The sequence below is a fragment of the Chionomys nivalis genome, chromosome 7, assembly GCF_950005125.1.
Source record: "Chionomys nivalis chromosome 7, mChiNiv1.1, whole genome shotgun sequence".
NCBI classification, from domain to species: Eukaryota; Metazoa; Chordata; class Mammalia; order Rodentia; family Cricetidae; genus Chionomys; species Chionomys nivalis.
The window spans coordinates 87,609,366-87,631,299 of record NC_080092.1 but is presented as its reverse complement, the minus strand read 5'-3'; the positions used below and the strand labels follow the sequence as shown (position 1 = coordinate 87,631,299).

Below are 21,934 nucleotides of genomic sequence, written 5' to 3'. Positions count from 1 at the left end.
TGTTTTCCTGACACACCAAGGCACAAGACTTTCCATGGGACGTGCCTGAAGTGACAGACGCCTTGTTCCTCCCAGAATATCTCTGCACTAGTCAGCATCTTAAAGGCTCTGTTCTGGGTCGAGGACTCCTGGGATGTTAACCTGAAGAAAATATGTCACAGGTGGAGACAGAAATTGGCAGAGGTGCAGTAACAATTGCCTAGAGCTTTACCTTCTGACATTGTTCATTTCTCCCACGATAGTAACAGAAAAAGCATTGCTTTTCCAGTGCAAAATTGTCCTCTTAAGATGAACCATTTGCCTGTTTGTGAAGGAAATGATTTCCACTGTATAGGTTTCCTCTGTATTGAATTCAGCCAGTATATTCACTTCGTGTAGTATGGAAATATCCAAAGGGGAATCTAATTATGCCAGTCGTAATAGGGAATTGATAGTCACTGACTGCTTTTATATGAATTACAGTGAATTTCATTTTAGGATTAAAATCTTCATTGAAATTGAGCAAATTCATTTTCATATGTGTCTTTAGTGTTATTTTTAAAAAGAAAGGCATATTTAGTAAATTTATACTCATGCTCGTGGAAAAACATGAGCCTGGATTCCTTCTCTTCGTCAGAGTAGCTGATGCAGGACTGTGTGTTTCTGGAAATGACTTTCTTCATAGGATTCCAAACTCACCGCATTGTTAGTATTTATAGTATGTGTAATGCTCATTTTCAAGAGCCATCGTGGACTACAAAATTCCCTTCAGTTCAAAAAGGTCTTCTTGCACTGAGAGTGTTTTAGTTTTGTTTTACTCTTTGATAAAATATAAGCATTTTCAGATTTTTTTTGTTTTAGCAAAAACTATTTTATCTTGGTTTTATCTTCAAAATTCCTCTATCATGTTTAGTAACATGGTTATTGATTATAGTTTTTCATACATATATTTTAGTTGATTCATATAAAAATCTTTAAATTATTGTCTTATTGATCTTAAGATAAAACCTTACCTATTTATATGGCATTGGAAATGAATCTAGATGATTTAAATTTTATCCTAGGAACTCCAAGTGTTCCTTTAAAGAACATGTAATGAATGCCACAGTCTTCCAGAGCCGTGTTGGAGACATTGAGGTTACAGTGAGCACCACAAACATGTCCTTCAGCTTTCCTTGAGAGGAAGAGAGTATGTGAGTGTGTGTTTGTATGTTTATATGTAGTTGATCTGGGTTGTTCTTTCAGGTATAGACTTCAGACGGTAAAATCCCTAGCGGGAGTGAGCCTGATGTTACGGTTACTATGGGCCAGTTTGAGATGGGATGACATGGCAGCCAAAGCTCCTCCAGGAGGAGGGACTACACGGACAGGTAAGGGAGTTGGACTTTAAGTTTAAAAGATACAGGCTAAGGATATAGTTTAGCTGCTAGAGTACATATCTTGTGCACTAACGTGTGGACCCATGTTAGGTTCCTAGCACTGCATAACCTGGTTGTGGTGGTATGCTTGTAGCCTTACCACTGAGGAGCTAGAAGAGAGAGGATCAAAAGTTCTAGGTAATCCTCACCTATGACTACATGGGGCCGTGTAGCAGAAGAGGTAGCCAGACTTGGCAGCACAGGCTCCTAATGTCAGCTACTTAGGAGGCTGAGGCAAGAGGGCCTAATTAATGACTTGCTTGGGTTACTTAGCTCAAGGCCAGCTAGAGCAACTGTCTCAAACAAAACAAACCAAGAAACTAAAAATGGCTCTGTGTCTATAACACTCAACTAGCATGTACAAGGCTCTGAGCTCGACCCCTAGCAGTGCACAAAAATCAAATCAAATCAAATCATGTGCCATTTACTGAATTTATTAAATGCTTGTCTTATTTTGTAGAATTTAACCTTGCTCAAGTTTTCCGAGTGCCATAAAGTCAAGGTTAAGGAGCAAGGTTCACATTCTAGGTGAGTCAGCACACATAGACTCATGTAAATGTTCAAATGATAATTATTCTTCCAGAGTGTGAGTCAGTTAACCCGAGATTCCTGGATTCTCACACACAGCTCTGACTGGGTGCTGCCTCTGGGAGTTAACTTGGACCTTATGTCATTTTTTTTTCTTCCTGTCACTCATGCTGAGGTGGAAGGATTGCCACATGTTTGATGCCAGCCTGGGCTTATGTATCAAGTTTTATACCAACTTGGGCTATAGAGGGAACCCTTCCTTGCAGTGTATCAGGAGGAAAGGGATGATCTGCCTGAACAGCACAGAACCTGCTGCAGAAACAACCAGCAGCGCCACAGCCTCTTTGGGAAGAAGCTCACTATTGTCATGCAGTGTTGCTGTGCTTACTCATGACCCAGGTGTTCTGAAAGGACATGTCAGATCCACAGCTTTCAAGAAGTACCGAGTGCTACATGTTCTCAGTTTCTTCATATTTCAGATGATTGTTAACAGTGTGTAAATCGTGTTCCCATAGAAACATCTGAAACTGAAATCACAACCACAGAGATAATTAAGAGGCGTGATGTGGGTCCTTACGGCATTCGTTCTGAGTATTGTATCAGGAAGATCATTTGCCCGATTGGAGTTCCAGAAACACCAAAAGGTAAGAAATAGATCATCACTGGCCTGTTGGCTGTGTGTTCTATTAATTGAGATTTGCTAGTAATTGTCTCTTTAATTGCTTACCTTACACCACAAACTACGCCTGTGTTAAGAGACGTAAGACTACCTGTGCCGAATGCGGATCTCTGTGAGCTTGAGGCCAGCCTGGTCTACAAGAGCGAGTTCCAGGACAGACTCCAAAGCTACAAATGAAACCCTGTCTCTGGGTGGTGGGGTGGATCTAAATAAATAAATAGATAAATTAGGCTTCAAAGCTACACATGAAACCCTGTCCCGAAAAAAATCTAAATTAATAAATAAATAAGACTACCTGCCAAGACAGGAGATCGTTGTGAGTCCCAGGCCATCAGAGTGGGACCCCGTTTCAAAAAACAAACAGACTGGAGGCTGGAGAGATGGCTCAGCAGTTAAGAGTGCTTACCTCTCTTGCCAGGGATGCAGGTTCAGTTCCCAGCCCTACATGTTGGCTCACAACTTCAGTTTAGGGGGCTTTAAGGCCCTCATCTGAACTCAATGAACTTCTGCAAATAAATTCATGCAGGCTCACACATATGCATATAAATAAAACTAAATCTTTTTTTTTTTAATATCCTTAGTGTTAAAACTAATGCACCAGCACTCGGGAGGCAGAGGCAGGCAGATCTCTATCATTTTGAGGCCAACCTGGTCTACAAAGCAGGTTCCAGGACAGCCAGGGCTGTTTTTAATTTATTTATTCTTATTTTATGTACATTGGTGTTTTACCTGCATGTATGTCTATGTGAGGGTATCGGATCCCCTGGAACTGGAGTTAACAGACACTTGTGAGCTGCCATGTGGGTGCTGGGGATTGAACCCAGGTCCTCTGGAAGAGCAGCCAGTGCTCTTAACAACTGAGCCATCTCTCCAGTCCCCAGCCAGGAATGTTAAACAGAGAAACCCTGTCTCGAAAACTGAAAAAGTAAAACAAACAAAACAAAAAAAAAACTAATGCAAACTACTCAAGATAGTCATAAGAGACATGCACATATGCATAAATAAGAAAATATTAAGTATGGGAAGAAAAAATGTCTTCTTCACAAACACTTTTTGAAAATTATTCTCCCTAAATGTATACCATGTATACCTTTACTGATACTAACTCACAGTTCATTTTAGTGAATAATGATAGGGGATAACCCCCACTTGAAAGAATACTGATAAGGTCATTTCTGTCCTGGGAAAAAGTAGGGTACTATCACAGTGACCAACCACTGCTATCCAGGCACACAATCGGTAGGCAGAGCACAGATCTACTCCTGGCAGACATCTGTTTATTCCAGCATCTCCTGAGCCAGAGTCCAGAGAAACTGGAGAGAAGGTGTGGAGTTGGCGACTACTAAACACACAGCAGATTTATCTAAGGGGGCAAAACTTGATTAGCAAGGTGTTAAGCGAGGCGAGAAGATTTCGGCCAGTTTCTGCACTGGTAGGAGCTGTTGGCAGCTTCAGTGTAGCAGATTCCTGTCCTCTCCGCTCTACAAAGCCTCAACCAAGATGGCTATCTATATAGCTAGCCATCTGTTTTTCTTTTCTCTGTGCACACAATAGGGTCATTTAATTTCCTTCCACAGCTTTGTTTTTTCAAGGTGCACACCAAAACCTGTGATTAATTCTAATCAAGGAACTCGGACCTAACCTTGGGTGTTGGGACATAACTGTTTTCCTTGTCATTTTCCATCCTTGGCAAATCTCACTCACATCTCTAAGTAGCATTGCTCTGTAAAAATCATCTTCATTATGATCTGCAAATAAATTCCCCAGTGAGGAGGGGGATTTTCCCACTCTATACTAGATACGGTGGGATTCTTTCACTTAGTAATCACACCTTGCCAAGTACAGTAGGAACACATAGCAGCAAGCAGGTGAAGGCACAGCAGAAGTAAGGAGACAGTTCCCCTGGGTCTTTGCCCCTCTGGGGTGTTACAGGTGAGATGGACTCCCTAAGCTCCACTGCTGAATGCGGAAGCTCCATTGCTGACTGCAGCTCCTCCAATATGGTCACCACCACTGTCTCACATTGTTTCCTGTAGTCCAGGTTCTACTGCCCTCTGCTCCCTGGGATCTAACTGTTGCTCTGGGCCCTGGACAAGGCCCCTCCCTCTTTATTGTACAGTGTTTTAAATCTTACTGAGAGATTTTTATATGTTCTTCATCCTTTTGGATGCCTTTTTATATTGGGCAAATGTAACCTATCTCCTCGGTGCGGGGGTGGGGGTGGGGGAGTATTGCAGCTCAGCTGTGAAGGACTCCAGCTTTGCTTTAGTCTTTCAAACCAGCAAAGGTTGAGCGTGGCTGTGACCCACAATCTGAGTGCAGTGGCACAGACTCACCACTCAGGGGTCTGAGGCAGAAAGATAGTATGGCTTGTGTTCCATGCGCCATGCTGCAGCTTACATGGAAGGCAGTGTTGGTAAGGAAGAAGAGGGAACAAACACACACAGCACAGCAGGGAAGTCCCTTCCTTTGTGGTTATTGGCCTTGCTTCCTGGTGAGCCAAAGATATACTCAGCTGCTGTGTACCTGTGGGGTGCCATACTCTTCTCCAGGACTCCCCTTGCTCTTTTTCTTTTTCTTTTTTTTTTTGGATTTTTTTTTTTTTTTTTTTGGATTTTTTGAGACAGGGTTTCTCTGTGGTTTTGGAGCCTGTCCTGGAACTAGCTCTTGTAGACCAGGCTGGCCTCAAACTCACAGAAATCTGCCTGCCTCTGCCTCCCGAGTGCTGGGATTAAAGGCGTGCGCCACCACCGCCCGGCTTCCCCTTGCTCTTTTTCATTGACAGAAATTTTATCAAGCTGACCCCTTGTTTCAGAGTCTCACCAGGCCAAGGAGCAGCAGTCTCAAGTGAGCCCTGGAGTGGGTATTGTCAGGAATTTGTCCTTCTCTCCCCTTCCCCAGTGTCAGAGCTCTCAGCTTTCCTCCTAGAAATGCTAAATCCTTGAAAGAGATTGTATTGGTTTTGGAGTCTCAACAATGAATTGCTCTTAGTCACATCTGGAGAAGGGATGAGGAATAGAGTCCTAGGCAGAGGAAAGGGGTGTAAAGGCCCACAAGCCATTTCCCATGAGCCTTGATGACTGCCTGCTTTACAAATAATTGGAACACAGGAGCATGTAACTTTGACATTGTTTGTTTTTCCACTGATTCTTTTTCAACATGTTGTGCATTGATGTTTGCCTGCATGTGTGTCTAGATGAAGGTTTCGGATCCCCTGGAACTGGAGTTACAGCTGGTTGTGAACTGTTGCCGTGTGGGTCCTAGGATTCAACCTGGGTCCTCTGTGTGCTCCTAACCCCTGAGCCATCTCTTCAGCCTCCAGACATTATTTGTTTGTTTGAATTATTTATGTATATGGGTGTCTTGCCTGCAGGTGTGCCTGTATACCATGTGTGTGCCTGGTGTCTTGGAGATGTGAAAAGAGCATTGGATCCCTTAGACTGAGGTTAAGCACAGTTGTGAGCTGCCGAGTAGATATTGGGGATTGAACTCAGGTCCTTTGGAATAGCAAGCAGTGGTTTTAACCACTAAGCCATCTCTCCTGCCACAGGCACTTTGGTCCAGAATTGCAATGTAGACCATTGGTCTCGGGGGTTTGCAGGAAAAGTTTGGCTGGTGGTGGCATCCTGGGCTAGGTAGCAGACCCTGTCTCAAACTACAAAATGTAGTTTGCCACTGCCATGCTCCTTGAGATGAGATGTCAGAACTCCATTCAAATAGTCTTGCTGAAAACATTCTGGTTTCTTTCCCCAAGAAACACCCACACCTCAGCGGAAAGGCCTTCGGTCAAGTGCACTGCGGCCAAAGAGACCTGAAATGCCCAAGCAGACGGGTCCTGTTATCATTGAAACCTGGGTGGCAGAAGAGGAGTTGGAACTCTGGGAGATCAGGGCTTTTGCTGAGAGGTAATCGGCTAATGCCTGGTCATACTGGTGCTTCTGTCACTTCAGAGCTAGAGAATTTCCACGTCAGCTGTCACTGTAGTCCATTCAGATTAGCTTTTCTCTACCTTTTGATGTTGTGTACTATCTCTAAGTAGTCTATTTAAGTCTTGTTTCTAAATTTTAGTGTGTTAGTATTATTCTTTTTAAATATCTTAAATGTTCATTTAAAACAGAAATAGTTCATGCTTTTGTATGATGCCAAAGTCAACCAGATTTCATTTATTAAACGGTTTCTGATGAGTTGCTCCTTTTCCCCCCTACAGAGTGGAGAAAGAAAAGGCCCAAGCGGTGGAGCAGCAGGCTAAGGTCAGTGGACAGCAGGCAGGGATCACTGCCCAAAGGGGCCTCCCCGGCCAGCAGGGCCCCAAAGTACAGCAGATTGACCTTTTCAGCCAAACTCAGGCAAATCGTGTGCCTGGCTGCAGTGTGTTAAATTCTCCTCCTGGTTATTTTTACAATTCTTTGAGTAGTTTATAAAAAGATTTTTTTTCTGCTGAACTCCAATGCAGCCTGTGAAGACGTCAACTTTACTAAGGCCCTGAGTTTGTGGTAACGCCAGTCGTTGTTTTCTGGCATCCCACAGAGTGATCAGGATTCTTACCTGAGAATCAAGGGAAGGGCACCTAGAGGACAGAGGTGAAACAGTGTGTTTACTTGAAGTCATGCCAACATAGCTACACATTTATATTAGCTTTATATGTGCGAGTGTTTTGCCTGCATGTATGTCTGTGCACCACATGCATGTGTGGAGTCTGTGATATTCAGAAGACAGCATCGGGTCCCCTGGAGCTGGAGTTAATGGATGACTGTGAGCTACTGTGCAGGTGTTGGGAATGAGCTTTGATCCTGTAACAGCAGCCATCTCTCCAGCCCCAGCTGTGCATATCTAAAAAACTTACTTTTTAGGTTTCAAGCCATTCTTTTTTCATATTTTATAAAGCACATATTTCAATATTTTGTTTCTTTCAAATTACTCTCTTTCTCCAAACTTAAAATTTGAAAAAATAATATTTTTGGGTCATGTGCTCAGTTCTGCCATGGAAATTTAAAGAAAATCACAAGCATCTCTGTTACTATAGCAACTGGCTAGTTCTGCTCTTTGTTTTGTTTTCGTTTTTTCGAGACAGGGTTTCTCTTTGTAGTCCTGGAACTTGCTCTATAGACTAGGCTGACCTCGAACTCAGTGATCCACCTGCCTCTGCCTCCCTAGTACTAGTATTAAAGGTGTCTATCACCACAGCCGCCAAGCTACTCTTGCCTTTATAGGTATCTTTTGTCATCTCTGCCATACAACCTTAAGTGGTACTTCTTCTTTGTTTGTTTTAGAGTAGCACTTTAGGTTTTTAATACATTTTCTCCCAGTGAAATACTCTTAATTATGTGTCTGTTTCTTTGCTCTGTTTTTCTTTTAACTAATTTGATCAAATGACATCTCTAAGTATGCAAAACTAAAGTGCTTCTGTTTTGAAAAATGGGCATTGGTATAAAACACTTCAACTTCTTTTCAAGCATATGATCTGTCTGCAAAAACAATTCAAACAGAATGGGTATGATCATAGAGCAGAGGCGAAGCCTGGGGTTTGGGCTCAATAGAGTTTGAGACTCTCACTGTATGAGACTTAGGCTTTCCCAGATCTCAATGTGTGACTCAAGATGGCCTCAAACTCACAGTAGTCCTCCTGCCTCTGTCTCCCATGCCCTGCAATTATAGGCATGAACCACAATGTCCACCTCTTGTTTGTGGTTTTGAGACAGTGTTGCTCTGTATGTCGAGCATCCTCAAATTCAAGACAAGCCTCCTACCTTACCATTGAATGGACCTTAACGGACTTAATCACAGCCCATTCATGCGTCCTTGGGCCAGTTTCCCAGCCGGTCTGAGCCTCAGTTCCCTCATGTTGAGTGTTGCAGTGCCCGCTTTGTGATTTGGTGAGAAGTATTGCTAAATGAGGTGCCCACGTGCAATCAGTCCTACCTAACGTTTCCCTCTTGGAAGACTTTGCTGTTGCTATGGATAAATTCCACCAGTCTTTCATTAAAAACATACAAATTGTCCTTTCCACCTATTTTGCTTGGATTTTTTGTTTTGTTTGAGACAGGGTCTCTCTGTGTACTCCTGGCTGACCTGGAACTTTGTGTGTAGAGTCAGCTGACATTGAACTCACAGAGAATGGCCTCTTTCTGCCTCAGAGCATTGGGATTAAAGCCATGCATCACCATACCCAGCCTGACTTTTTAGAGTGGACCCTGCTCTGTAACCTAGGCTGGTCTTGAATTTGAAAATTCTCCCGAGAGTTGGAATTACAAATATGCTTCCCACACCCAGTACTATGTTTTTTTTATTTTTTATTCATTTTTAGCAGTACTGAATAATGAACCTAGAGCCTCATGCATGCTAGACAAGCACTCTAACAACTGAGCTCTATCCCCAGGAACCCTGGTGTCTGATGATGAGATTCTTCCCTTCTCTAGCATTTAAAGTTCCTTTTAATTATTTGGTACATGAATTAGTCCCAGTACATAGAAAGTTGAAGCAAGAGGATTGCTTCAAGTTCAAGATCACAGTGAGCTATATAGTTCTTTGCAGGTCAGTTTGGTCTACAGAATGGACTCTGTCTATGAATAAACAATAACAAAGTCTCAAAACTATTTATAATTCCCATTTATCTTGATCACAGCTTGCTGACCTGAATAGTAAGGATAAAAATTACTGTTCTTTTTGATTGGTTAAGTTATGCTTCTGCCATGAAACAGGCCCACTCCCTTTCTTCTGCTCTGACTCTGATATACATACAAGTGTTAATGTCTCCAGTAAGATTTTTCCCACATTTCTTCTCACTCTGAAAGCTAGATATTATTAAGAACATTTTGAACCTTTAAATTTTATTTATGGGAGCCGGGCGGTGGTGGCGCACGCCTTTAATCCCAGCACTCGGGAGGCAGAGGCAGGCGGATCTCTGTGAGTTCGAGACCAGCCTGGTCTACAAGAGCTAGTTCCAGGATAGGCTCCAAAACCACAGAGAAACCCTGTCTCGAAAAACCAAAAAAAAAAAAAAAAAAAAATTTATTTATTGACAATTTATAGTCATGTAGAGACTTGGGGATTGAGCCAAGGAAAAATTAGACAGGCATGCTTTCTTTTTGATAGTTTAAGATCAAGAAATCCTGCAAAATGGGGTTTGTTTTATAGAACTGAGTTCACATTTCCTCTCTTTGACTCAGAAACGTTTGGAGCAACAGAAGCCTGCGGTCATTGCTGCGTCTACCACATCCCCAACAAACAGCACAAGCAGCACCGTCTCGCCAGCTCAGAAGGTGATGGTGGCTCCCTTAAGTGGCCCAGTCACCCCTGGAACGAAGATGGTGCTAGCCACCAAAGTTGGGTCTCCTGCCACAGTAACATTCCAGCAAAACAAGAACTTCCATCAAACCTTTGCCACGTGGGTGAAGCAAGGCCAGTCCAATTCAGGTAGGGCTGGGATGAATGAAGCATTGCTGTCATCGTGGGGGAGAGGAGGGCATCTCTGACCTTCATTTCTTGAGAGCATTGCTCCACTGCTTGCGCAGGCAGGCCGTGCAGCTGTTGTCGTAGTTGCTCTTTGTGGAGTTCCTCTCTGCGGTCCTCGCCTTCACTGTCCACATAGTGCACTTGGAGCAGAGAGGAGTGATTTTATTAAATACAGATGAGCCGCATTTCATGCATTGGTGCCCTTCCTAGAAGTCACTGCACTGCTGGTTCTTTAAAATCTAAAGCTTATTAAATGTCTTATACCCCATTAGCCACCAGCACAGCTGCCACCTCTGCTACAACCATTGCCAGCACAGGTCAGACGTTCCAAATTACAGGCAATCCCGTCACTATGGCAGGAAAAGTAATTACCAAACTGCCACTTCCTGCAAACAGCAAGATTGTCGCTGTAAATGTGCCAGCAACACAAGGAGGTAAGGGAAGCTCACAGATCATGCTGTCGCCATCACTCCATCTCCTCCTCACTGGTTTCAGTCGTCAGGTCTCACATTCTGTGTAGCCCACTCTGCAACCCACCACACGTAGTTTCCTCAGATGCCGAGCAGAACCTCATACCTTTCCTCGAAGGGTAGCGCCTCATGTCTTCTTCATTTCTGTTTAAGGCGTGGTCCAGGTACAGCAGAAAGTCCTGGGTATCATTCCATCGACGACGGGTCCTAGTCAGCAGACCTTTACTTCATTCCAGCCCAGGACTGCCACAGTAACAATTAGGCCCAATACCTCAGCCTCTGCAGGAACCACTACCACATCCCAGGTAAGTGTTCCTCAAGGGTTTCTCTGTGGAGGGGTGTCGAGCACATCAGGGTAACATTCCTGTGGTCTCTTTCAACATCAGTACAATTTGTCTTCCTTTACTATGATTTAATCTGTGACAAAGTGCCAGTTTGGAAAAATATATATTTGTGGTTTTTTTGTTTTGTTTTCTCCCTCAAGACAGGGTTTCTCTCTGTAGCCTTGGCTGTCCTGGAATTTGTTCTGTAGACCAGACTGACTTCAAACTCAGAGACCTACCTGCCTCTGTCTCCTGGATGTTGGGTTTAAAGGTGTGTGCCACTACCGCTTGGCAATTTTTTATATTGGTAATAAACAAAAATATTATGTGATGTATTAACTTTGGCATTTGGTTAGTTGCATACTGACTGGTATTGTTCAAAGATAATAATTATTTGCCAAGATTTTCTAGAGAGAATTGTGTATGACTTGATGAATAGCAGTGGAACAGGCTTTACTTCCTAACCCTCTCTTGAAGCCCCTCCCTTTTGCAAGAGTTCTCTCACCTTTGCTTTAATTCACCTATATTCTTTCTGGTCAAAAGAGAACAGATTGGGGGCTCAGTAGTTAAAAGCACTGACTGCTCTTCCAGAGGACCCTGGTTTGATTCCTAGCACCCAAATGCCAGCTCGCAACTGTAACTCTAGTTCTAAGGGATCCAACAACCTCACACAAATAAACATGTGAGCAAAACACCAATGCACACAAAATAAATGAGTGAAAGAAAGAAAGAAAGAAAGAAAGAAAGAAAGAAAGAAAGAAAGAAAGAAGGAAAGAAAGCAAGCCGGGCGGTGGTGGCACACGCCTTTAATCCCAGCACTCGGGAGGCAGAGGCAGGCAGATTTCTGTGAGTTTGAGACCAGCCTGGTCTACAAGAGCTAGTTCCAGGACAGGCTCCAAAGCCACAGAGAAACCCTGTCTCGAAAACCAACCAAACAAAAAAAGAGTGGATTGACATAAACTGTATATTGACATATACCGTATCTCAGCTCTTAGGTACACATAGGAGGTACAGCATTTCTTCGGCGCTAGTATGGAAAATAACTTAAAGTCAGAATGTTCTGGCTCTAGTTATAAAACTGAAGTTATATGGTCATTAATGTCATGTTTTAAACTGTGAAAGGATATTGGATTTTTGTTGATTTGTTATATTCTCCAGGTTTCTTGAGCAGTAGTGACAAAGCTGAGCCTTTCTTCTGCCTCTTAGTCTCCCAGCAATTTTTGTCATCAATGGCAACACATTCATACTACATTTGAATTAAAGTTTCTATCTTCAAAATTCCACCTTTATACCAACACTGACTACAATTTCAAATGTAATAGTGGGGAGGCAAAGGACTACATAGTGAGTTTCAGGGCAGCCAGGGCTGTGTGTGTATGTGTATGTATATATATAAAATAGTGCTATTCTCTGCCATCTCTGTAGAATGTTTAAGGAACTTGAATTCTAAGTCCAGTGTGTTTTAGTCATTTTTTTTTTCAAGACAGGGTTTCTCTGTGGCTTTGGAGCCTGTCCTGGAACTAGCTCTGTAGACCAGGCTGGTCTCGAACTCACAGAGATCCGCCTGCCTCTGCCTCCCGAGTGCTGGGATTAAAGGCGTGCGCCACCGTCGCCCGGCTGTTTTAGTCATTTTGAAGCAGTTTTATCTCTCTTTTTGTTTTGATTTTGTTTTTTGAGACAGTTTCTCTGTGTAGCCCTGGCTGTCCTGGAACTCACTCACTCTGTAGACCAGAGATCCCTCTGCCTCTGCCTCGGGTGCCATGGTTAAAGGTGTGCTCCACCACACCTGCTCTCGCAATTTTAATGCATTGTCTCTGTTTGTCCACAGGTACTCACGGGGCCTCAGATCCGTCCTGGTATGACGGTGATTAGAACACCCCTCCAGCAATCAACACTAGGCAAGGCAATTATTCGAACCCCTGTGATGGTGCAGCCAGGTATTCATACATTACTGTTTTAGTATGTGGACAACACATGTAGGAAATTGTAACACTCCCCTCTGTTTGGCCCTCTCTACCAATTTGCATTAGTGCTTAAGTGCACATTAGCTTTCTAATCCATGGTGGGTTACGAATAGAGTGCTGTCCATTCTGTCTCCTTTTCAGCTTCACTTACAAAGTGAGTAAGGCAGGCCTCTGACAGATATAAAAGATAGCATTCAGACTATTACATTCGAGAGAACAAAGGTTTTTGTACATGGAAAATGCAAAGGCAATGTCAGACCTTGAATCAATCACAAATTGCTGTGAACAGATACAGCTATGATATTAAGAGTTGAAGACTGTGACCTAGACCTGGCGTTTGATGGTAGAGCTTTTGCTTTTTGTATATAAGGCCCTGCTTTTTGTGCCCTGGCATGTGTGGGGGTGGGGAGTGGAGATAGAAAATTCAGTGAAAATCCAAAAAGAGGGCCTATAGAGATGGCTTTTTTTAAAAAAAAAAATATTTATTTATTATGTATACAATATTCTGTCTGTGTGTATGCTGCAGGCCAGAAGAGGGCATCAGACCCCATTACAGATGGTTGTGAGCCACCATGTGGTTGCTGGGAATTGAACTCAGGACCTTTGGAAGAGGAAGCAATGCTCTTAACCTCTGAACCATCTCTCCAGCCCCTAGAGATGACTTTGGTTAAGGACATGTGGCTTGAATGTGTGGTTTGATGATATTTCAAAGAGAACATATATGTATTAAATTATCTCAGTGATCCTCATGTTACTGACCAGAACCAGTCTGTTTTTAGATTTACTTACTTCATTTTACATGTGTGAGTGTTTTCATTGAGTACCTGTGCACTATGCTCATGGCTGGTGTCTGGAGATGGAGTTATAGGCAGTTATGAGCTGCCGTGTAGATGCTGGAAATTAAACTGGGGTCCTCGACAAGAACAGGTTCTCTTAACCGCTGACATCTCTCCAGTCTGCAGAAGCAGTCTCTTCTGTGTTTCTGTAGTAGTTTAACAGTCCCATATCTTAAATGGTAATTTTCTGTGTATTGTTTCTGATCTGTAGTGCACAAGACATAGTCTTGGGTCAGGTCCCTGAAGCTCTCATATCACAGTTTAAGTCTGTGGCTCATCTTGAGAGAATGGATGAGAATAACTCAGAAGCTTAGGAGGAGGAGCAGTAATGAACATCATCTCATAAGGCCACCAGACTTATGTACATTATTCCCAAGAAAGCACCCAGATAGATGCAGCCCAAAGCTGAGAATTTACCTCATGACCAAGAAAATGCCTTTGGTTTTGTTTCCGAGACCGGTTTTCTCTGTGTATCCCTGGCTGTCCTAGAACTCACTTTGTAGGCCAGGCTGACGTAGAACTCACGGATATTCGTCTGCCTCCCAAGTGCTGGGGTTAAAGCTGGCCTGTACTGTTGTTTCTTCACTCTATTGAAGTTAGTAGGACTCTTTGGCAGTGGTCCTGTGTGTGTACTCATCTTGGGTTATTGGCAACCAAATGTCTATTTGAAGATTGAAATTAACTGCATTCATCTGAAGTGTCAGACTGTTTTAATTCCAAGTATACTAAGAGCGTGTGATCAGTGAGGGTATCTTGTTCGTACAGGTGCTCCCCAACAAGTGGTGACTCAAATCATCCGAGGACAGCCTGTTTCCACTGCCATTTCCGCTCCAAGTACAGCTTCTTCCGCACCTGGGCAAAAAGGCCTAAGTCCAGGAACAGCAGCTGGTACTCTGCAGCCTTCAGCCCCACCACCACCTCGCCCCCAACAAGGGCAAGTGAAGCTCACCATGGCTCAGCTCACTCAGTTAACGCAGGGCCACGTAAGTGACTTTGCTTTCATTTGAGAGCTGAAGTTTACATTTGATCTTAGGTCAGTTTTGAAGTATATATCTTTCTAGAAATGGCTGCTTGGGGCAGGGAAGGTGACTCAGAGGTTAGAGCACTGGCTGCCCTTGCAGAGTGCCCAGGTTAGTTCCCAGCACCACAACTACCTAAAACTGTCGTTTCAGGGGGATCTAATGCCTCTTCTGACCTCCATGAATACACCAGGGAAGCACACAGAACACAGATGTACATTCAGGCAAATGCTCATATATATAAGTAAAAACCTTTTAAAATTACACAGAAAAGAAATGACTGCCTCCTGGAGTCAAACAGGAATACTTATTATTGGCAACATAATGTTCTGCTCTTTAGAGTCCCTCTGTTAGGACCTGTAACAATGAAAGGGATAAGCCTTTCAATTTCCAAAACTTCACTGGGTAATTTTCATAGAAAAAAACGCAAAATTTGGATGCATGAAATTGATAGCCTACAACATTGAATATTGTTGTCTAGTCTTCCATCAAATTCCCAAAAGCCCACTGTAGTTGGCTATTTTTTTACTGTTTGAAGGCCCACCATCCAGCTCACAAATACATACATGGAGATTTATTGTGACTTATGAATGCCCGGCCTTAGCTTGGCTTGTTTCTAGCCAGCTTTTCTAGCTTAAATTATCCTGTTTCTCTTTAACTGCATTTGCCTCTGGGCTTTTTATCTTACTTATTTTTCTTTCCTTCTTACTCCATGACTGGCTGAGTGACTGGCGCCTAGCATCCTTCTCTCCTTCTTTTCTCCTTGCTGCTTGCTTGCTCATTCCTTGCTCTTCTCTGGAGTTCTCAAATTCTCTCTGCCTGGCAGCCCACCTCTTTCTCTCCTACCTCGCTATTGGCCATTTAGCTCTTTATTACACCAATCAGGTGTTTTGGACAGGCAAAATAATACAGCTTTACGGAGTTAAACAAATGTAACATAAAAGAATGCAACACATCTTTGCATCATTAAACAAGTATTCCACAGCATAAACAAATGTAATACATCTTCAACTCGTATTCTACAACAGCTGCTGTTTGTAGCGTGCCCTCCCCCCCCAGTCTTACAATGGTATAGGGAGAGATTAACAAGAACACTGATGCTGTTGAAGAGCAAGAATTTGCTTGTGTGCAACTAGATTTCAAAACTCTGGGTTAAGTGCTCGCTGCACAAGCATGAGAACCTGGGGTCAGTCCCCATCACCTAAAAAAAAGAAAAAAGAAAAATCCAGCTGTGAGGATTGGAGAGCTGACTTAGCAGCAAAGAATGCATCTTTCAGAGGACCCAAGTTCAGTTTCTAGCCTCCATGTCAGTTACAACTTCCTGTGACTCCATCTTCATGGTATCTGATGCCTTCTTCTGGACTCTGGGGATACACACAGGCACAATTTAAAACAAATTGAAGAGCAGCTGTGGTGGCGCACATTTGTAGCTCGAGAGCTAGGAGGGACACGGGTGAGTCTTAGGAAGCCCACTGGCCAGCCAGTATAGCAGACATGCAGAGTGCCACATTCTGTGTCTCTCGTCTTTTAAACGAGACTGAAGAGACTAAAGAAATGGTCCTTGTGGAGGACCCAGTTTTAGTCCCAGCCAGCATCCACATGGTGGATCAGAACACCCTCCTCCAGGGGATCCAGTGCCCTCTCGTGTACACATCCTCCAGCAAGCTCGTAAACATAAGGAAGATAGCCGGTGTCATCCTCTGACCTCCATGTGCATGCACGAGGGAGCACATACACCATGCTACACGTGTGCTTAAAACAACCCGTGAAGCAACAGAGACTGGAGATAGACCGTGGTTGGTAGAGTGCTTGTTTAGCATCACAAAGCCCTGGGCGGATCTGTTTCATTGCATAAATCGGGAATGGTGGCATGCGCCCATAATGCCCACACTTGGGAAGGAGAAACAGGAGGATCATCCTTGACAACCTAGCAAGTTCTGGGCTGTGTCGGGCCTTTTCCCAAGAAAGACAAAACAAACAAAACAGCAAAAGCTTCCTGCAGTGCGTCACTAATATGCAGCGTGGCCCTCCATGCTGTTGGGTACTTGCGGTACATCGGTACATCGATGGTAGCCTTACAAACTGCTGAGGAAAGACAAGCTTTTCAATCAGTGGTACTGGCCTGATTGACCCCACACAGGAGACCTTGAGGGTGGACCAGTGCCTTGTGCCTCATTTAAAACATGCTCAGTTCACTGAAACAAAAGTCGTAACTAAGAGGTGAAAAATTATCTTTGTACAATATTCTTTTCTTTTGTTGTCTTGTTTTAAGACAGTGTTTTGTATATCCTGAGATAGAGCTGTGAAATTGTGGAATTAGAGGTGTTTGCCAACACCCAGTTTATGAGGTGCTGTGGATTACACCTAAGGCTTTGCACGTCTCAGCAAAGTCTCTGCTAATCAGGATGTCCTTCCCACCCGTCCATTTGCACACTCCTTTCTTTCTCTCTCTCTCCAAACCTGCCTCAAATTCACAATCTTTCAGCCTATACCTGCCAAATTCTGGGATTACAAAGATACTACCCTATCTTTGTAAGTATTTAACACTTTTTCTTTTTGTCTCTTGAGACAAGGGTCTCTGTATAGCCCTGACTGTCCTGGAACTTGCTGTATAAACCAGGCTATTCTCGAATTCATAGAGATCTGCTTGCCTCTATCTCCCAAGGCATGTGCCACTACTTCCAACTACCTTCTTTTTCTTAACCTTTCCTTCTTTTTCTCTCCCTTACTTCCTCTGCCAGGATCAAACCAAAAGGCTCTCACATTTTAAGCAGGCACTCCCAGCTAGGCTTCCCAAGCCCCATAACTATGTTTAAGACACACAGAAAGTGCTAACCAAGCACTCAAGAGGGAGAGCTAAGAAGCTTGTGAGTTCCAGAATGGTTTGGACCACAAAGGAATTGTTGCAAGAACCATTAATTAATTAATTAATTAACTAATTAAAGTAATTTATAAATTGAATTTTGGAAAAATAAAACCCCAAGGGCTGGAGAGATGGCTCAGCGGTTAAGAGCACTGACTGCTCTTCTCAAGGACCCGGGTTCAATTCCCAGCACCCACATGGCAGCTCACAACTGTCTGAAAATCCAGTTCCAGGGGATCTGACACCTTCACACCAATGCACATAAAATAAAGTTAAATAAACCATAAAATTTAAAAAAAATAAATAAATAAAAATAAAAAAAAATAAAACCCCAAGAGCTAGGGATATGTAGCTTAGTTGGTACAAGCCTTACTTGATGCACACAGCCACCGGGTTCAGTTGTTAGGACAACAGAAGCAAAGATGAGTCCTAGCTACGCCATAGTGCTGCTGCTTGGACTGGAGCAGGATTACTGTTCATTCTAAAGCCTGACTAAGATACAGGCAACTTCGTGAGAGTTCAGAATAAAGGAGGGCTTGAGTGTGTGTCATGGGGGTTTGAGCACATCCCAGCTCACACTGTCTCGAGTTGAATGTTTACAGAGAAGTAAAGGAAGGTAGAACTGAGCTCGCCTATCAGGCACAATACAAGGAGTATGGGCAAAATGAGAAACCGCAGAAATATACTCAACTACCGAGAGTGTGCAGAGAATTGGTCAAGGACTGGGAAGAGGCTTAGTCCCTAAGAAAGCTCTTGCTCCACTAACCTGAAGACTTTCGGGACTCATACCAGAACCCATACCAAAGCCACACAGTAGTACAAAGACCATCTCCAGAAGTTCACTGGCCAGCTAGCATTTACAGCAGCCAACAAGAGACCCTCTCTTAAACAAGGTGGACACATACGTGAAATATTTATGTATACACACACACATACAGAAAGTATTTTAACCTGAACATTATAGTTCTTATGCTACCCAACCATAGGAAGTAGTAAGTTTTTTTCCTGAGTTTCTGGCAGAGTGGGGTATTTTTGAGATAGTCTCACTTTGTAGCCCAGGGTGGCCTCAGACTCACAATTGTAGGGATTAATACCTGCTCAGTGCCTCGTTTTACTAATTAATTAAATGGGATCTGGAGCTGGTATGTTGCTTGTGGCTTAATTGCTAGCTACCCATTGGAGAGTTTGGACTAGAACTCTGAGGTGCTGACGTCGCTGTTCCACACAGATTCCCTTTTTTTAACTTACCTCAGTTTCCCTGGTCCCATTGCAGGGGAGGATCTTTATAACATAAAGGATTGCATTAAAACCCTTTATGTATTCGTGATTTGAATGCTGTATATTCCATGTTGTCTGCTTTTTCCACAGGGCGGCAACCAAGGTTTAACAGTAGTAATTCAAGGACAGGGTCAAACCACTGGACAGTTGCAGTTGATACCTCAGGGGATGACCGTCCTTCCTGGGCCAGGGCAGCAGCTCATGCAAGCTGCAATGCCCAATGGTACCGTTCAGCGATTTCTCTTCACCCCACTGTCTACAACAGCCTCGACCGCCGCCACCACCACCAGCAGCAGCAGCACCACCACCACCACCACTTCTACAGCAGCAGGTAGAAACACTGTTGCCGCTTGTCACTCTGCTATGGAGTAGCAGGGCCCAGTACTCGCCTCCAGTCTGCTTAACAACTTAACTGCTGATACAGCCAGCTTCGGTGCTTCCATGCCTTGTTCCTAGACTCCCTGTACCCTTCCCCATTAAAGTGAAACAAAATCATAGAAAGGAGGGGTGGAACAATGGATACTGTGGCCCTTGTACCTACTTTCCTTCTCCAGCCCTGGAGATGAGCTTAGGGAGAGTGAGTCTGCCCAGCACTTGACCAGCCAGCCTCCTACAAGTTGTCATTGTCTGTTGCCAGGCCATAGCAGAAGAGCAAAGCTTGACAGAGTCTGCCTCAGAATGCCTAGATGACGTGCAGAGGGCATGCAGGAAATACCTCACTCTCCAGCCCAGGAGATGCCTAATCTGAGCGCACCTGAATGGAAGGCTCACCTCTTCTCTACTGGAGCTTCAGGGTCCCTTCAGAGTCTTCTCACTGCACACTTCCATCCTAGAGTCAGGAAAATCACTTTGTCTTTTTGTTTTTGTTTTTTTTTTAACAGGTTCAGGGGAACAAAAACAGAGTAAATTGTCACCCCAGCCCCAGGTCCAACCAGCCACAACCATGGCGCCAGCTCAGTCATCAAGTGTGAGTCCCGCAGAAGCCCAGCCACAGACTCCTCAGCCTGCAGCACAGCCCCAGCCCCAGCCCCAGTCCCCAGCTCAGCCTGAAGTCCAGACCCAGCCAGCTGTCTCGTCCCATGTCCCTTCTGAAGCACAGCCCTCCCAGGCACAGCCATCTAAACCCCAGGAACAGTGTCAGCCTCAGAACAGTGTTCAAGGACAGTCTCCTGTTCGTGTCCAGAGCCCACCATTGACTCGAATACGCCCATCAACTCCATCCCAAGTGACTCCTGGACAGCAACCCCAAGTTCAGACTACAACCTCACAGCCGATTCCAATCCCGCCCCCCACATCTCTGCAGACACCTTCCCAAGGCCAGCCACAGTCACAGCCCCAGGTACAGTCTTCAACTCAAACTCTTTCTCCAGGACAAACATTAAGTCAAGTTACTATTTCATCCCCGTCTTATCCTCAGCTACAAACAAAGCAGCTGCAGCCCCAAGTCATTGCTGTGCCTGAGCTCCAGCAAATCCAGGTTCTCTCTCAGATCCAGTCACAGGTTGTGGCTCAGATACAGGCTCAGCAAGGTGTTGTGCCCCAGCAAATCAAACTGCAGTTACCCATTCAAGTTCAGCAAAGCAGTGCTGTGCAGACTCAGCATGTTCAGAGTGTGGTCACAGTGCAGGCAGCCAGTGTGCAAGAGCAGTTGCAGAGGGTTCAGCAACTCAGGGATCAGCAGCAAAAGAAGAAGCAGCAGATAGAAATTGAGCGTGAACACACCCTCCAAGCTTCTAACCAAAGTGAAATCATTCAGAAACAGGTAAAGTCATTAAGTCAAAGCAGCATGTTCAGTAGCGTGAATTATTGTGCTGTGCGGTAGACTTAGTGGTTTGGTTGTGGTAGGCTTCCTGAATGAGACGAGGTCATTGACCACTTGCTGGCTCTGATTTGGGACCCCTTAATAGACACGTGGCACCAGTGCTTATTAGAACCCATCTTTCCCTGGTAGAAAACCAAGTGGTAAGGCCACCATCACAGTGTAGCAATTCATTTGAAGGCGTTTGATTTGCAAGTGTCATTCTTTCATTTGCCTATTGACTAAGCAAATTGTGGGCAGACTGAATTCATTTGCATTATTTGCCACACCTTTGTAAAAATGTCTTAAACCCAGATGTTGTCCGTAGCTTTCGTGTAAGGTGGTGATGTTTAGCAGGGGCATCGTGGAGTAGTCCCTGGGTTGCAATAAGTCGCTTTAGACAGCTAGAGTTCTGCCAAAACGAAGCTGGTGACCTGCAGTCTTTCTGAGGACACTCCTGTCAGCAGCCATGTGACCCCATCAGTGCTAGGCAAGAGGTTTCACATCTTACCAAGCTCTGAAGCTCTGTTTTCTCCCTGAGCTGTATCTACATTAAAACTCGTCTCTCTCCAACCACATGGAATTGTTAGGATTAAATTCCATCATGTACATGATTGTGAAGGTGTAAGTTAATATTTCTTTGAGCTTAAGTCCTCTGTGACTTGTTCAAATCCCAGCTCTTGTACTATTTCATCTGTAAACCAAGTGTTACCTCGGTATCCATTTTCCAGATCTTTGTAGAGAGCAGGGTACTCTTCAACCTGGTGGTTGCACAGTGGGTGAGGCCCTTCAGAGCATGAGAGTTGGGTGAAATTATGGGCTGTGTTATTTCCTATTTAAACTCAAGCAAGTTGGTTGATTGCTTTGTCTTGGTGTTTAGTTGACAAAAAAAGTATACCTGCGTTTCAGTGTTAATGGGGAATAAGCAATGTCAAGTGCTTAGCGTAATTCGGTGCATGGTGCACGGTAAGAACCTGAGACCACCCAGTAGCTTTCTATCTGTATTAGTTAGACAGTGCTTACAAGTTCAAACGCCAGCGTGTGCTGTGCTTCCTCCTGTGTGCTAACTGGACTTGTGTCTTATAAAAATGTGCATTTATGGATCTGTTCTGTTCTCAAGGTGGTGATGAAGCATAATGCTGTAATAGAACATTTAAAACAGAAAAAGACCATGACTCCAGCTGAAAGAGAAGAAAATCAAAGGTAGGGAGAGACACAGGCCCACCTGAGAGTCTGCACAGTTTGGTTTGGCTTTGGTCTTACCCAAGTTTAATGCCCGGAGTGGCTCATAGTCACGCCTTGAAACTCTGCAGTCAGTTTGTGCATC

The 21,934-nt window shown here is 44.0% G+C and overlaps 1 protein-coding gene across 13 annotated transcripts in view; it reads left to right on the top strand.

Moving 5' to 3' along the window:
• Bptf (bromodomain PHD finger transcription factor) overlaps nucleotides 1-21,934 on the top strand; it is a 113,596-nt gene that overhangs the window by 73,837 nt on the left and 17,825 nt on the right. For 6 of the 13 annotated variants that reach the window (XM_057776737.1, XM_057776734.1, XM_057776729.1 and 3 more), the window contains 12 exons: nucleotides 1,225-1,349; nucleotides 2,441-2,569; nucleotides 6,359-6,509; nucleotides 6,812-6,854; nucleotides 9,771-10,017; nucleotides 10,329-10,490; nucleotides 10,680-10,831; nucleotides 12,678-12,786; nucleotides 14,415-14,632; nucleotides 18,900-19,140; nucleotides 19,691-20,571; nucleotides 21,728-21,810. In XM_057776737.1, coding sequence (XP_057632720.1) covers nucleotides 1,225-1,349; nucleotides 2,441-2,569; nucleotides 6,359-6,509; nucleotides 6,812-6,854; nucleotides 9,771-10,017; nucleotides 10,329-10,490; nucleotides 10,680-10,831; nucleotides 12,678-12,786; nucleotides 14,415-14,632; nucleotides 18,900-19,140; nucleotides 19,691-20,571; nucleotides 21,728-21,810 — 2,541 coding nt within the window. The remainder of the gene's footprint in view (nucleotides 1-1,224; nucleotides 1,350-2,440; nucleotides 2,570-6,358; nucleotides 6,510-6,811; nucleotides 6,855-9,770; nucleotides 10,018-10,328; nucleotides 10,491-10,679; nucleotides 10,832-12,677; nucleotides 12,787-14,414; nucleotides 14,633-18,899; nucleotides 19,141-19,690; nucleotides 20,572-21,727; nucleotides 21,811-21,934) is intronic. The other 7 variants (XM_057776736.1, XM_057776739.1, XM_057776732.1 and 4 more) reach the window with 4 other exon arrangements.